At 46.8% G+C, this 13,096-nt stretch overlaps 1 protein-coding gene across 1 annotated transcript; it reads left to right on the top strand.

Moving 5' to 3' along the window:
* Window positions 1–1,421: 1,421 nt before the first annotated feature.
* On the top strand, window positions 1,422–4,885 carry LOC132573511 (pre-mRNA-splicing factor SLU7-like). Its single transcript, XM_060241017.1, has 2 exons — window positions 1,422–1,616; window positions 2,665–4,885. Exon 2 carries the CDS (start codon window positions 2,743–2,745, stop codon window positions 4,492–4,494), a length of 1,752 nt encoding a protein of 583 aa, XP_060097000.1. The 5' UTR covers window positions 1,422–1,616; window positions 2,665–2,742; the 3' UTR covers window positions 4,495–4,885.
* Window positions 4,886–13,096: the final 8,211 nt, after the last annotated feature.

Here is a 13,096-nt window from a genome sequence, read left to right as displayed (position 1 = left end):
AACTATCTTGAAGGACGCTAGCACCAGATCGTTTTATTTATGGAATTAAATTTTGTAATATAGTTGTGGAATCTTAATTGTTGTGATTTTATGTTGTGAGCCGCCCTGAGCCTGCTTCGGCAGGAAGGGCGGAATGTAAATCAAATAAAGTAAAAAGTAAAGAGATACTGCATAAATTAGCTTGCTCTGGGGCCATTTTTCCTGAGCTAAGACAAAAAATGTGTGAGCCAGAGGCGAAAAGACTGTGAGCCAGCTCACACTAACTCCGCTTCAAGGGAACACTGCTCCCATCATACTTTTCAAATGACTTTCTCCTATGTAGCCGCAGTGGCATTTTGCAGGGGGTTGGACTAGATGACCCTGGAGGTCCCTTCCAACTCTATGATTCTATGATCTGTCTGCTTTTACATGTTTTGGTTATTTTCCCATTTTTTGGTGGGGGGAAATATTAGAAAGGTTGTCAAATCTTAGAGTTCAGCCAAATTCTCACAGGGGGGGTTGAACACTGGAGCCCGGAAACAAGTATTGGGGGGGTGGGGAGAGAAAGAAAGAGCACAATAAAATTTAGAGGTTCCAGAGTTCTGCTCCTGTGAGTTCTTGCCCCAAATGAGGCCTGCCCAGTCCTATGCATGTAAATGGAATTGCATAAGGTGAGACTTAGGCCCAGAGAAACATGCCCAGGATTGGAACTTGGCAGGGAAGAGGCTGGGCCCTGTTCAGATTGCAGAGGGCCAAGGAGGGGGGATGGAGCTCTAGCCCTTTTTTCTGGCAGGGGCCCAAGAAAGGTCTTTGCAGTCAAAGGGGCTCCACAGCCGGAAGGGACTTAGCTGCTTATCTGTGTCTTTCCCTGGCCCAGATCAAGATAAGGTCCCTCTGAGTCACCCCCTCTTTGCATAAAGCATCAAAACAACCTGAAGAAGGCCTCATTCCCCAGCTGAGAACTTCACGACCCTCCCAGGTCACCTCCCATTGGAGACGATCAAGGGCGGGGTCAAGGCAGGGCCCCCACAAGGAGCCCTTAAATCTTGGCCCCTGAGCCAGCATCCCTTGTCCAATGACTGTGCCGTAGAAGAAGACTTGGTTTTCAGCTTTGGACGGGGCGCTTTGCCGTTGCCTTCCCCAGTCAGCTACACCTTCCCTCCAGCAAGCCGGGTCCTCGTTTAACTGACCTCGGGAGGATAGAAGGCTGGGTCACCCTCGAGCAAGCTTCGGGCAAAGTCTCCCCCGATCACGGTCGGTGGGCACCAAACAGCTGGGGCTCTGCGATTCCTGGACGGCACAAAGGCTTTCCCACCTCGGGGTGACTGGGGCTCGCCCCGGGGACCTGCCCTGCCCTTCCCTTCTGCTGCTGCGGGCGGGCGAGGCCGCGAGGTCGGGTTTGGAGGGAGCGGCTTCAAGGCGAGCGCCCCCTTTGTGCTTTCCCCGCAGGCGCCGCTTTCCCGGGGCCCCAGTGGCTGGAGGGCAGCTCCGCAGCGGGCCGCAGGAGGAAGCGGACGGTCTTCACGAAGCAGCAGCTGGAGATTTTGGTGGGCGCCTTTGAGAAGCACCGGTACCCAGGCATCGGCACGAGGGAGGAGCTGGCAAGAAGGATCGGCGCCCCGGAATGCAGGGTCCAAGTAAGTCGGGGGGGTTCCTTGGTTTTTCTGCCTCCCTTTTGCCTGGTTGTGTGTCTGGTGTGTTCATTGTGCGGTTCAAATGACTGAGCGGGTTGGAAACTTCTCAGCAGTGCGGGAAGAAATCCTCAGAATGGAACCTGCCTACTCAGATCCTAGAAGGGTTGCCAGGTCCCGTTCAAGAAATAGCTGGAGACTTTGGGGGTGGGAGCAAGGGTGTGACAAGCATAATTGAACTCCAAGGGAGTTCTGGCCATCACATTGAAAGGGACGGCACACCTTTTAAAATGCCTTCCCTCCATAGGAAATAATGAAGGAGAGGGGCACCTTCTTTTGGGGCTCATGGATCAATCCTTTTGAAACTTGGGGGGTATTTCAGGGAGAGGCACTGCAAATACCCCCCAAGTTTCAAAACTTTGGTGTCTCTACTTCATAAAACAGCCCCTCCACCCCAGAGCCCCAGATAGCCATGGATCAATTCTCCATTATTTCCTATGGGAACGCCATCTACTCGTGTTGAGAGTTATGGCACAAACTGGTAAATTAGCTTTTAAAGTGATCAGTCCTTCAAGTGGAGTCATTTCAGAGATAAATTGTAAACATTAAATAAAGTCCTCTCCTTTGTACCAATTCCAGTCTGTTGTTCATTTCAAACTTGTGTTGATATAAAAAGTTTTTTTTGGTTCTGTTACTATTGAAAAATCTGATATTAGATGGCGCTGCCTCCAGTTCCGTCAGTCTGATGCATTTAAAAGTCTTCAGTTTGGTTAAATAATTTTTTGTAACCATGGTTGTTAAAAAAGTTCTAAATTAATGCAGGATCCTGAAAGGTTTGCTGTAAAAGCTGCAAGCTGTAAGTTAGTTCAGGATCTTTGTCAAACAGTAGTCTCATTCCAGTGTACTCCCGTTTTGGGATTTCTTGGACTTTGTGTAGCTCTGCAAACAAAGAGAACATTGCATTTTTTTTGTAAAAAAAGAATTTTTGGTGGTAGGTTTAGATGTCTCACCGGAAATGCGCCATTAGTGACGTCAGTTTGTCGTCTTATTGCAGGAAACGGTGTTGCAGCGTGCATTGTGGGAAGTGGAACCGGTGGCGTACGAGGAGAGCCTGATCTTTAGCAAGACGACGATGGCATCTGTAAATATGGAAGCAATAGCATCTAACCCTGCTGGAGGGTCAAATGGTTTAGAAGAGCCTAAAAAAATGACAAGGGAGGACTGGAGAAAGAAGAAAGAGTTGGAAGAACAGAGAAAACTGGGCAATGCACCAGCTGAAGTGGATGAAGAGGGAAAGGACATTAATCCTCATATTCCTCAGTACATTTCCTCTGTGCCATGGTATATAGACCCTTCCAAAAGACCTACACTAAAGCATCAGAGACCCCAGCCAGAGAAGCAGAAAGAATTGACTGCACAAGGAGAATGGTATAAGCGAGGGGTGAAAGAGAATTCCGTTGCAACAAAATACCGCAAAGGAGCCTGTGAAAACTGTGGTGCGTTGACACATAAGAAGAAAGATTGCCTGGAGAGACCTAGAAAAGTTGGAGCAAAATGCACAGGAACGAACATTGCACCTGATGAGCACATGCAGCCACAGCTGAAGTTTGATTATGATGGAAAAAGAGACCGTTGGAATGGCTACAACCCAGAAGAGCACGTGAAGATTGTAGAGGAATATGCCAAAGTTGATTTAGCTAAGCGCACACTGAAAGCACAGAAACTGCAGGAGGAGTTGGCTTCCGGAAAACTGACAGAGCAGGTGAGCTCTCCAAGGCATCGGTGGGGCGAAGAGGAACCAAATTCACAGATGGAACGAGATCATAACAGCGAAGATGAGGATGAAGACAAATACGCAGATGACATTGACATGCCTGGGCAGAATTTTGACTCCAAGCGGCGCATTACAGTCCGGAATCTGCGCATTCGAGAAGATATTGCCAAATACTTGCGGGATCTAGACCCCAATTCAGCATACTATGATCCCAAGACAAGAGCAATGAGGGAGAATCCATATGCCAATGCAGGAAAGAATCCAGATGAGGTCAGTTATGCAGGTGATAACTTTGTTCGTTACACTGGGGATACCATTTCAATGGCACAAACACAGCTATTTGCTTGGGAGGCTTATGAAAAAGGCTCTGAGGTTCATCTCCAAGCAGATCCTACAAAACTCGAACTTTTGTACAAATCGTTCAAAGTGAAAAAAGAAGACTTCAAGGAGCAGCAGAAAGAGAGCATCCTGGAGAAGTATGGAGGGCAAGAACATCTGGATGCCCCACCAAATGAATTACTGCTTGCTCAAACAGAAGATTATGTGGAATATTCTAGACATGGAACAGTTATTAAAGGCCAAGAAAAGGCAGTTGCTCGCTCTAAATATGAAGAAGACGTTATGATCAACAATCACACGTGTATTTGGGGTTCGTATTGGAAGGACGACAAATGGGGATATAAATGCTGCTACTCATTTGTCAAGTATTCATACTGCACAGGAGAGGCTGGAAAAGAAATGGTTAATGCTGATGAAGAATTGCCTGCTGGAGAATCAAATGAGGAAGAGTACGGGACTGTTCCCAAAACTCTTGTAGAGATCCATCAAGAAAAACAGGGAGAAGAAAAGAAGAAGAAGAAAAGGCATCAGAAAAGTACCAGTTCTGACAGTGAGGGAGAAGAGAGAAAAAAACAGGAAAAACTGAAAAAGGCACTAAATGCAGAAGAAGCCCGTCTCCTCCACGTGAAAGAGATCATGCAATTAGATGAAAGAAAGAGACCTTATAACAGCATGTATGAAAGCCGGGAGCCAACAGAAGAAGAAATGGAGGCTTATCAAATGAAGCGTCAGCGTCCAGATGATCCCATGGCCTCTTTCTTGGGACAGTAGTATTTGTGAAAAGAACTCACAAGCCCACAGGGCATGGTGACCAAGTGAACGAAGCTCTGCCCGTTTTCTGCCTTGTATATATATATATATATAGCAATTTTAAGCTGAAAGAGTTTACTGCAGGTGTTTCAGCTGAAGACAACCGTCTTCCGGTTAGCCTACGCCTGACTGGATAAATGCAGCTTATTAGACTTCTGTGAATTGTATTGTATAGTTTTAATGTTAAGAATTTTAGGTTTTTAGGTTTTTAAATGCTTTGACTTTTTAAATGTAATCATTCTGCACTTTGTTTTATTGTTTTATCGTTTGCTGTGAGCCGCCCTGAGCCACTCTGTGGGAAGGGCGGGGTATAAGTTACGGAATGAATAAATAAATAAATAAATAAATAAAATGCCAGGTTGCCAGCCACTAGCAAAAGATATTGGCGGATATGGATACTCCCCTGAGCATTCCTTTCCTAGAAAAATCATTCCTGAAGTCACAGGAACCACACAGATCAACAGCAAGTACAAATTAGGGAGCTGCAGCGAGGAGGGGAAGAAATGGAGGATTGCAACTGTTTGCCAACACAGATCTGCAGCTCCCGGAGTTATTTTTTTCAGAGTTGGTAGGAACTGGGAATTGGTGCCACAGAAGACAAGAAAGTCGCTGGCAGCATCTTCCAGACAGTCAGTGGGTGTCACCAGTGTAAACCAATGCAGGGTTCTGATTTAAGGAAATGCCCTAATTCAGAGTGTTGGAAGACAGCGAGAGATTTGTATTTGATAGAGGAGACTCTCCCTTTGTCCCAAGGGTTCCTTTCCCTTTTCCTGGACTTTCAGAGGGTGGGTCTTTAACCTGCCCCACCGCAAGGGCGCCTAACTTAATCACATAGGGCTAATCCACCTTTGAAGACCAGCCCCAGGGGTGTTTCATAGGATCATAGAATCATAGAGTTGGAAGGGACCTCCAGGGTCATCTAGTCCAATCCACTGCACAGTGCAGGAAACTCACAAACACCTCCCCTAAATTCACAGGATATTAATTGCTGTCAGATGGCCATCTAGCCTCTGTTTTAAAACCTCCAAGGAAGGAGAGCCCACCACCTCCCGAGAAAGGCTGTTCCACTGAGGAACCGCTCTAACAGTCAGGAAGTTCTTCCTAATGTTCAGCCGCAAACTCTTTTGATTTAATTTCAGCCCATTGGTTCTGGTCCTGCCTTCTGGGGCCACAGAAAACAATTCCACACCATCCTCTCTATGACAGCCTTCCAAGTACTTGAAGATGGTGATCATATCACCTCTCAGCCGCCTCCTTTCCAGGCTAAACATGTCCAGCTCTTTCAACCTTTCTTCATAAGACTTGGTCTCCAGACCCCTCACCATATTCGTTGCCCTCCTCTGGACCCATTCCAACTTGTCTATGTCCTTCTTAAAATGTGGTGCCCAAAACTGAACACAATACTCCTGGCGAGGTCTTACCAGAGCAGAGAAAAGCAATACCATCACTTCACATGATCTGGACACTATACAGCCCAAAACTGCATTTGCCTTTTTAGCCACTGCATCACACTATTGACTCATGTTTCCTACTGAAATGCAGAACTTTACATTTCTTCCTGTTAAAATTCATTTTATTGGTTTTAGACCAACTGCTTTTAGACCAGTTTTCCAGCCTGTCAAGGTCATCCTGTATCCTGTTTCTGTCCTCTTCTGTGTTTGCAACCCCTCCCAATTTAGTATCACCTGCAAATTTAATAAGCATTCCCTCTATTCCTTCATCTAAATCACTGATAAAGATGTTGAACAAAACAGGCCCTGGGACAGATCCTTGAAGCACTCCACTTGTCACTCCTCTCCAAGAGGATGAGGAACCATCATCCTTTTGGAGGATGTTTGTGGAGTGGAAAAAAGATACCCACCACACCCCACCCTTTCTGGAGGGTCTTTTGCTTTTTTATTGTGCTTTGCCGGCTCTCTTTTTGATGAAGAAGTGAGCAGTGCCTCACAGAAACTCATGCCCCACCATGAGGTTCAGGTACTGCTAAGCAAGGTTTGTATGCAAGAAGCGGCTTCTGTGTGAGCAGCCCCAAACCAATGCTGGAAACAGAAACACCTCCAGTCATTGGGTTTAGAATGTGGCTTTCTCAGCTGAAGCTCTGCCCCGCCCCCTTCTCCATCCTGGCTGATATTCTGGGACTCCTAACCAAGGAAGCCCACGTCAGCATTCAGTGAATAAGGTTAAGAATAAAAATCTTCAGTACATAGAACAGCCTTCATGAGAATCTGAGGAAACTTTCTGTATGCAGAAGACCCTAGGTTTGATTCCCAGCATGCTGAATTAAAAAAGGGGAGGGTCAGTTATTGCATGATGCAAAAGAGCAGCCTGGCCCAGTAGCGCTTGGAAATCAGCCCAGTGCACAAACTGAAAGGTGGGCACAATCAGTGCAGGGATCTCAGCAGGCCCAGACTGTGGTGAGGGAGCATAAAGTGGTCTGTGCATGTCCACTGAAGGGGATTAGAAATCCATGTGAAAGAGCAGACATCTCCCATTGGGTAGAAACTTAATTTATTCTCCTCAAGGGCTCATCTAGACCCAAGAGCCTTGGATGAGCATCCGCTAATTTCTATGCAAGCTAAAGACGTCACATCAGTTAATAACACTTGACCCACAGGTTTTGCCTTTCAGAAATAGAGACCGACAAAGTCTGTCATATTTGCAGTAATGGAATTCAGAGTTATTGGAAAGGGTGGGCCCCGCCTCATTAATGATCATCTTGAGGTCTCATCGCCTATTACCTGATACACAGTCACCTTTTTAACCTGGGCTGTTTGTAGAAAAAGAGGTGCCGGAGCTCATTAGTACCACTCATTTGCATAACTCAGGTGCATAAAGCCACAGGCATCCTGACACCACTGGAGGGTTTATATCAGCATTCTTCCACATAACCCGTGGAACCTTAAAATGCTCCTTGAATTATAATTGTAATAATAAAAACTTACCCCCATCATACTTAAAAAAAATCACTTTCTCCTCTGTGGCCAAGTGGCATGAGGAAGATTTTCATTGGTCTACTCGATATGTTTTGCTTATTTTCCCATCTCTTGTAGGAAAAAATATTAGAAAGTTTGTCAGATCTTAAGAGTTCAGCAAAATTTTCCCAGCAGGTTTTGAACAATGGAGCCCAGAAGCAAGTATTTTTGGGGGGAGGGGGTAGGTAAGAAAGAGCATAATAAAATTTAGAGGTTCCGCAGTTGCTTTCCTGTGAGCTCCTGCCCAAAATGAGGCCTGAATGTGGGTAAGGAAAAAAGAGAAACATTTGGAAAAATCCATCTCAGTGTATTTCCATCTAATCATAATATTCTTATTTTGTGTCTGTTGTAGATTGTATTGGGCTGGGTGATGGGAAAGAGACAGCAGTGGCCTGACATCAGGAGAGGGGGGGGGGGTCTGCCTTGGGTTTGGATTCCACCTTGCATGTGACTTCTCTGATATCTATGTGGAAGGCAGGGTTGCCAACCACCTGGAAAAAAACACCCTGCCCCTTTAAGAGAGGCATAAGAGGGCAATATCTGCTTCCAGGCCATGAAAAGCTTCAGCTGCCCATTTCTGCCTCTCTTAAAGAGACAGGGCATTCCTTCTTCAGTCCTGTTGGCAAGTGAGAGGCCACTCTAGCAACCGGAGGAGTGACATAATCGCACACACACACATCCCAAAGGGAAAAAAAGAAATGGGTCTTTCTGGAATACCTGAGCTGAGATCTTCAGTCAAGGCAAGGAAGGGCAGGGCCAAAGATGAAGGTGATTTTGCAGCATTTTGTATTCCAAATGTAAAGGGGAAGAATTTTAAACTCTACCTCCTTTCCTTGTACCTTAGAATTAGGAGTGGGGAAGTAGGGAGCTGGTGATGACAAGGGATGCATCCCAGAGGGCACACAGCCTTCTGCTCTATCCACCCCCCCCCCAAGGGGTGCTACCACCTTAGCACCTTTAGGATGGGAGGGGAGACTTTTAAGAAACCTCAGAGAGAGGAACTCACCCAGAACTTTTCCAGCTTCCCTTCTCTCGAGGGAGAAAGAGGACAGGGAGCCACATCAGTCAATGACAAAATCCCAAAACTTAACTGCTGCTCTCAAAATACGCATGTTCTTTTGTGTTACCAACAAGAGTGAACTCAACTCTCAGCTTACCGAAGTCTACCTTGGGTTGCAGGTCTGAGTGCTGTGCACATCAGCCCCTCTACTTGTGATGTAGAAACTGTGCCAGGTGCTCTCTCTAGCCTGCTGATGGTGAAGCTGCACAAGGGGTGGGCTGCCATTGGCTTCTCCCCTTTTTGAAACTGGGGGTTCTCCCTTGAGGCCAAAGGACCTCCCACCAAGTCACAAAATCCACAACCCACTGTTAGTTTTTCTGGGGAAGATCTGCATTGGTCTGAAGGACCATTGGGCAAGGAACCTTCCAAGTGGGGGTCAAAGGAATGAACTTCCTGGGAGTAGAATCTCAGGTCTGAGATGTTCTGTTCTCTGCTCAGTGGATCCCAGGTATCCAAAATTGCAGAGAGCAGCTCTCCCCCCACCCCAATACTGCGACCAGCTCAAGACTGCTTTGCAGACATCCAGCAACCCTGGAAGAGTTGGGGAGGGGTTTCTTTACCTTCCAGAAAACCCACCACATTGGGCTAGCATTTGAAACGGCTGCAGAAATTCAACCGGTGTTGTTCTGCTATGAAAATCTGTGATTTATCAAATCCTCAGGCACCCCTTCTTCCGCGCTCTGATTCCTTCTACGCAGGCATACTTGCATCACAAATACCACCAAGTCTCTATCATTCGCAGATAAAAATAAAAACCAAATTGCTCACATTCAAGAGCTCAACCCAATCACAACTTTTAGGACTTGCATGCAAGGAGAGACATTAAGTTTTTTCTAGGGAAGAAAGTGGCCCCAGGGGAATTCCTGCAGGAAGAACATTGGCGAGCCATCTCAAGGGATGCTAACCTCATCCTCAAATCCTCTAATTCTCAAATAGGGATATTGGCTGTTTATATCATTACGTATACTAAACCCATCTTCCACTATATTTTAATGTATTTTTTCTAATGGTGAACTACATGTATGTCACATGCTAAAAGGTAAATTAGCTGGATGGGAAAAATGTCTGAGAAAGAAATGCCCTCATTTTGGCCCAGGCTTATAACAATAGAGTGATTAACAGACATTCTCACATTTTGACATGTTACTGTTTTATTTGTTTCTCGCACTCATGCTACCCTGATCAAAGGTTTGCTCAATTTGTTAATTTTACTGTTCTGTCATTGGATCTTAAATTTGTACCATTTTGCATTCTATACCCCTCCCTACCAGCTATATGTAGCTCTGCTCACTCTACCTCACCTGATGAAGTGTGCTTAGAGCACACGAAAGCCTACATCCTGAATAAAACTTTGTTGGTCTTAAAGGTGCTACTTGACTCTTGCTTCGTTCTACTGCTTCAGATCAACACGGCTGCCCACTTGGATCTAATCCTATGGGCCTCCTATGTCTCTGAATACCAGCCCCCAATGTGTGTGCTGGTTAGTCATGGGGTGGGTTTTGCATTTTTATTGGGTTTCATTGGCTGCTACAGGTTTCCTTATCCCTAAGAATGATGTCCTACCCCACCCATGCAAGCTTTGGTCGACATCTTCTTCCTTTAGGTTCAGGTACTGTAGAGGAAGGATTTTTAGCTGGGGAAGACCCATCTGCATGCATGTCATGAAAAGGCCTGTGGCCTTGGCCTTTTCCTGATTTCTAAGCCCTGAATCAGCGACTGTGGCCTGGTGCACAAGCATAAATAACATCAGCAAGTGGAAAGGGCCGTTTAAGATCCAGCCTAGAAGGTAGAATGGCCTTGATTTCCTCCATCTGTGAGATATGGCTAGGACTGCCAATCCCCAGGTGGGGGCAGGGGATCCCCTGGTTTGGAGGCCTTCCCCCCCCCCCCGCTTCAGGGTCATCAGAAAGCGGTGGGGGGGGGATGTCTGCTGGACACTCCATTATTCCCTAAGCAGACCAATTCCCATAGGGTACAATGGAGAATTGATCTGCGTGTATCTGGAGCTCTGAGGAGGCTGTTTTTGAGGTAGAGGCACCAATTTTGCAGCATAGCATCTGGTGCCTCTCCTCAAAATACCCTCCAAGTTTCAAAAAGATTGGACCAGGGGGTCCAATTCTATGAGCCCCAAAATAATGTGCCCCTATCCATTATTTCCTATGGAAGGAAGGCATTGAAAAGGTGTGTGGTCCCTTTAAATGTGATGGCCAGAACTCCCTTTGGAGTTCAATTATGCTCATCACACCCTTGCTCCTGACTCCACCCCCAATGTCTCCTGGCTCCACCCCCAAAGTCTCCTGGCTCCACCCCCAAAGTCCCCAGATATTTCTTGAGTTGGACTTGCTAATCCCAGATATGCCTAATCAGGCCTAATGTTGAGCTAGACCAGAAACTGCGGTGGGCAGCAGTTAGTTTGACAGCTGTCAAAACTCCATTTAAGATCTGCTGAGTCATCTCCCAATGAGGAGCCTCTTCTAATTGGCGGTCCAGAATGTTCCTGGGAATTGGGATCCCTATAACTATTCACCACTCTGGAGGGATGATTGCAGAGGGCGTGGGTCATGCTGCCTACGCTCTTCTAGCCACTCTCAGGGTGACGAATGCTGTCCGACTGAAGCGGTGGAACCACATGGTAAATTGCCTGTCTGCTGTCTGTTGTATTAGTTTGTTTATTTGTGTTAGTGTTTTTGTTTTCTTTGGCACTTCCTTAATTACCTTTAAAACTTTGACTTGCTTTTCTTATAAAAGCCTTACTGTTTTTAAAGTACCTGCCTGATGCCTCTTAGGGCTCTCCAAGAGCCCAGTGCCTGAGACATCAGGTCACGCTCTGCCTAGCTCAATTGGGTGTGGTTGCAGGTGGCAGTTAGGCTGCTCTGCAGGGCTGCGAGCCTTTAACTGTGGTTTTTCAACAGAGGCTCAATGGCCATCTGAGAGCAATGAAGGTCCTGTGAGTTTAGGGGGAGGGGTTTGTGAGTTTCCTGCATTGTGCAGGGGGTTGGACTAGATGACCCTGGAGGTCCCTTCCAACTCTAGGATTCTTCGGGAGGTGGTGGGCTCTCCTTCCTTGGAGGTTTTTAAACAGAGGCTAGATGGCCATCTGACAGCAATGAAGATCCTGTGAATTTAGGGGGGGGGGGGTGTTTGTGAGTTTCCTGCATTGTGCATCATGTTCTAGAGGGCTCCTATCAGCCCCACGAGCAACTTTCTCTTGTCTGCTTCCTTCTCCCTCTCTTGCTTCCTTCTGCATCTCAGCTTGCTTTGTCAGACTTGCTCAATCGCACAGGAGTTACAGAGCAAAGACTTTGCTTTCTCCATTGGGTGAGGCTCCTCCCTTGGGAAGGAAGGGGGGAGAGCTTGCTTTGCCAGTCTCTCTTAATTGCACAGCAGAGCTACTGAACCAAGCCTCTCTTCCTTCTATTGGCTGAGGCTTCTGACCCTCCTGGTCCCCTGGGGAAGGAAGGAAAGAGACAGAGCTTCCTTTGCTCAGTTCCCTGGATCCCATGGAAGAAATACACAGAAAGCACCTTTAAGACCAACGAGTGCTAATGTTTTAAGCATGTTGTGTTTTAAGGGATTTTTTTTAATGTTGTGTTTGTCTGTGTCCTTTAAAAAGTTTATTTCTCTACTGCCTAATCTTAAATAGGTACGCACCTGGCCCAGCCTGGCATGTCTCATCCCAACCCAACATGGCCCAGCCCAACAAGGGCTCATTTATGTCAGATCTGGCCCTCGTAACAAATGAGTTCGACTCCCTTGGGCTAGAAAGAGTTGGAAACAGTAGCTCTCAACACTGTAGTGCCAAGGTATAGTGGCAACCCTGATGGTTCATAACAAAGGGGGGGGGGCAGTGTGGAGAATAAAAATCCCTGATAATGCAACAGGACACCCCCCCCCCCGGTCTCATTTGGGTTGGGAATGTGGTGTTCAAGCAGAAATTCTCAGCTGAAGCTGAAATTCACTGCCACAGGAGGTGGTGTCGGCTACGAGCATAGACAGCTTCATAGATAAGCATATGGAGCAGAGGTCCATCAGTGGCTATTAGCCACAGCTTATCGTTGGAACTCTCTGTCTGGGGCAGTGATGCTCTGTATTCTGGTGCTGGGGGGGGGCACAGTGGGAGGGCTTCTAGCCCCACTGGTGGACCTCTAGAGGGCACTTGGGGGGTTTTTGGCCACTGTGCGACATCGAAGGTTGGACTGGATGGGCCATTGGCCTGATCCAACATGGCTTCTCTTAGGTAAGCTCTGCCCCCCCCCCCCCCCACTTCTCCATCCTGGCTGATATTCAGACATCCAAACCAAAGAAGCAAACAGATATGTGCTAATTTAATACTAATTTTAAAACTATACAGAACAGCCGTGGGGAGGAAATGGCAGACAGTCCCTGAGAAATTGAGCTAAAATAGCTCTTGGACATATGAAGCTGCCTTATACTGAATCAGACCCTTGGTCCATCAAAGTCAGTATTGTCTACTCAGACTGGCAGCGGCTCTCCAGAGTCCCAAGCTGTGGTTTTTCACACCTATGTGCCT

This window comes from Heteronotia binoei, chromosome 6, assembly GCF_032191835.1.
Source record: "Heteronotia binoei isolate CCM8104 ecotype False Entrance Well chromosome 6, APGP_CSIRO_Hbin_v1, whole genome shotgun sequence".
NCBI lineage: Eukaryota > Metazoa > Chordata > Lepidosauria > Squamata > Gekkonidae > Heteronotia > Heteronotia binoei.
The sequence above is the reverse complement of the archived record's forward strand: the minus strand, read 5'-3'. Positions and strand labels throughout refer to the sequence as shown.

Bases quoted from the DNA above. Each gene is read 5' to 3' on its own strand.
- LOC132573511 (XM_060241017.1), top strand. From the start codon at position 2,743: ATGGCATCTGTAAATATGGAAGCAATAGCATCTAACCCTGCTGGAGGG.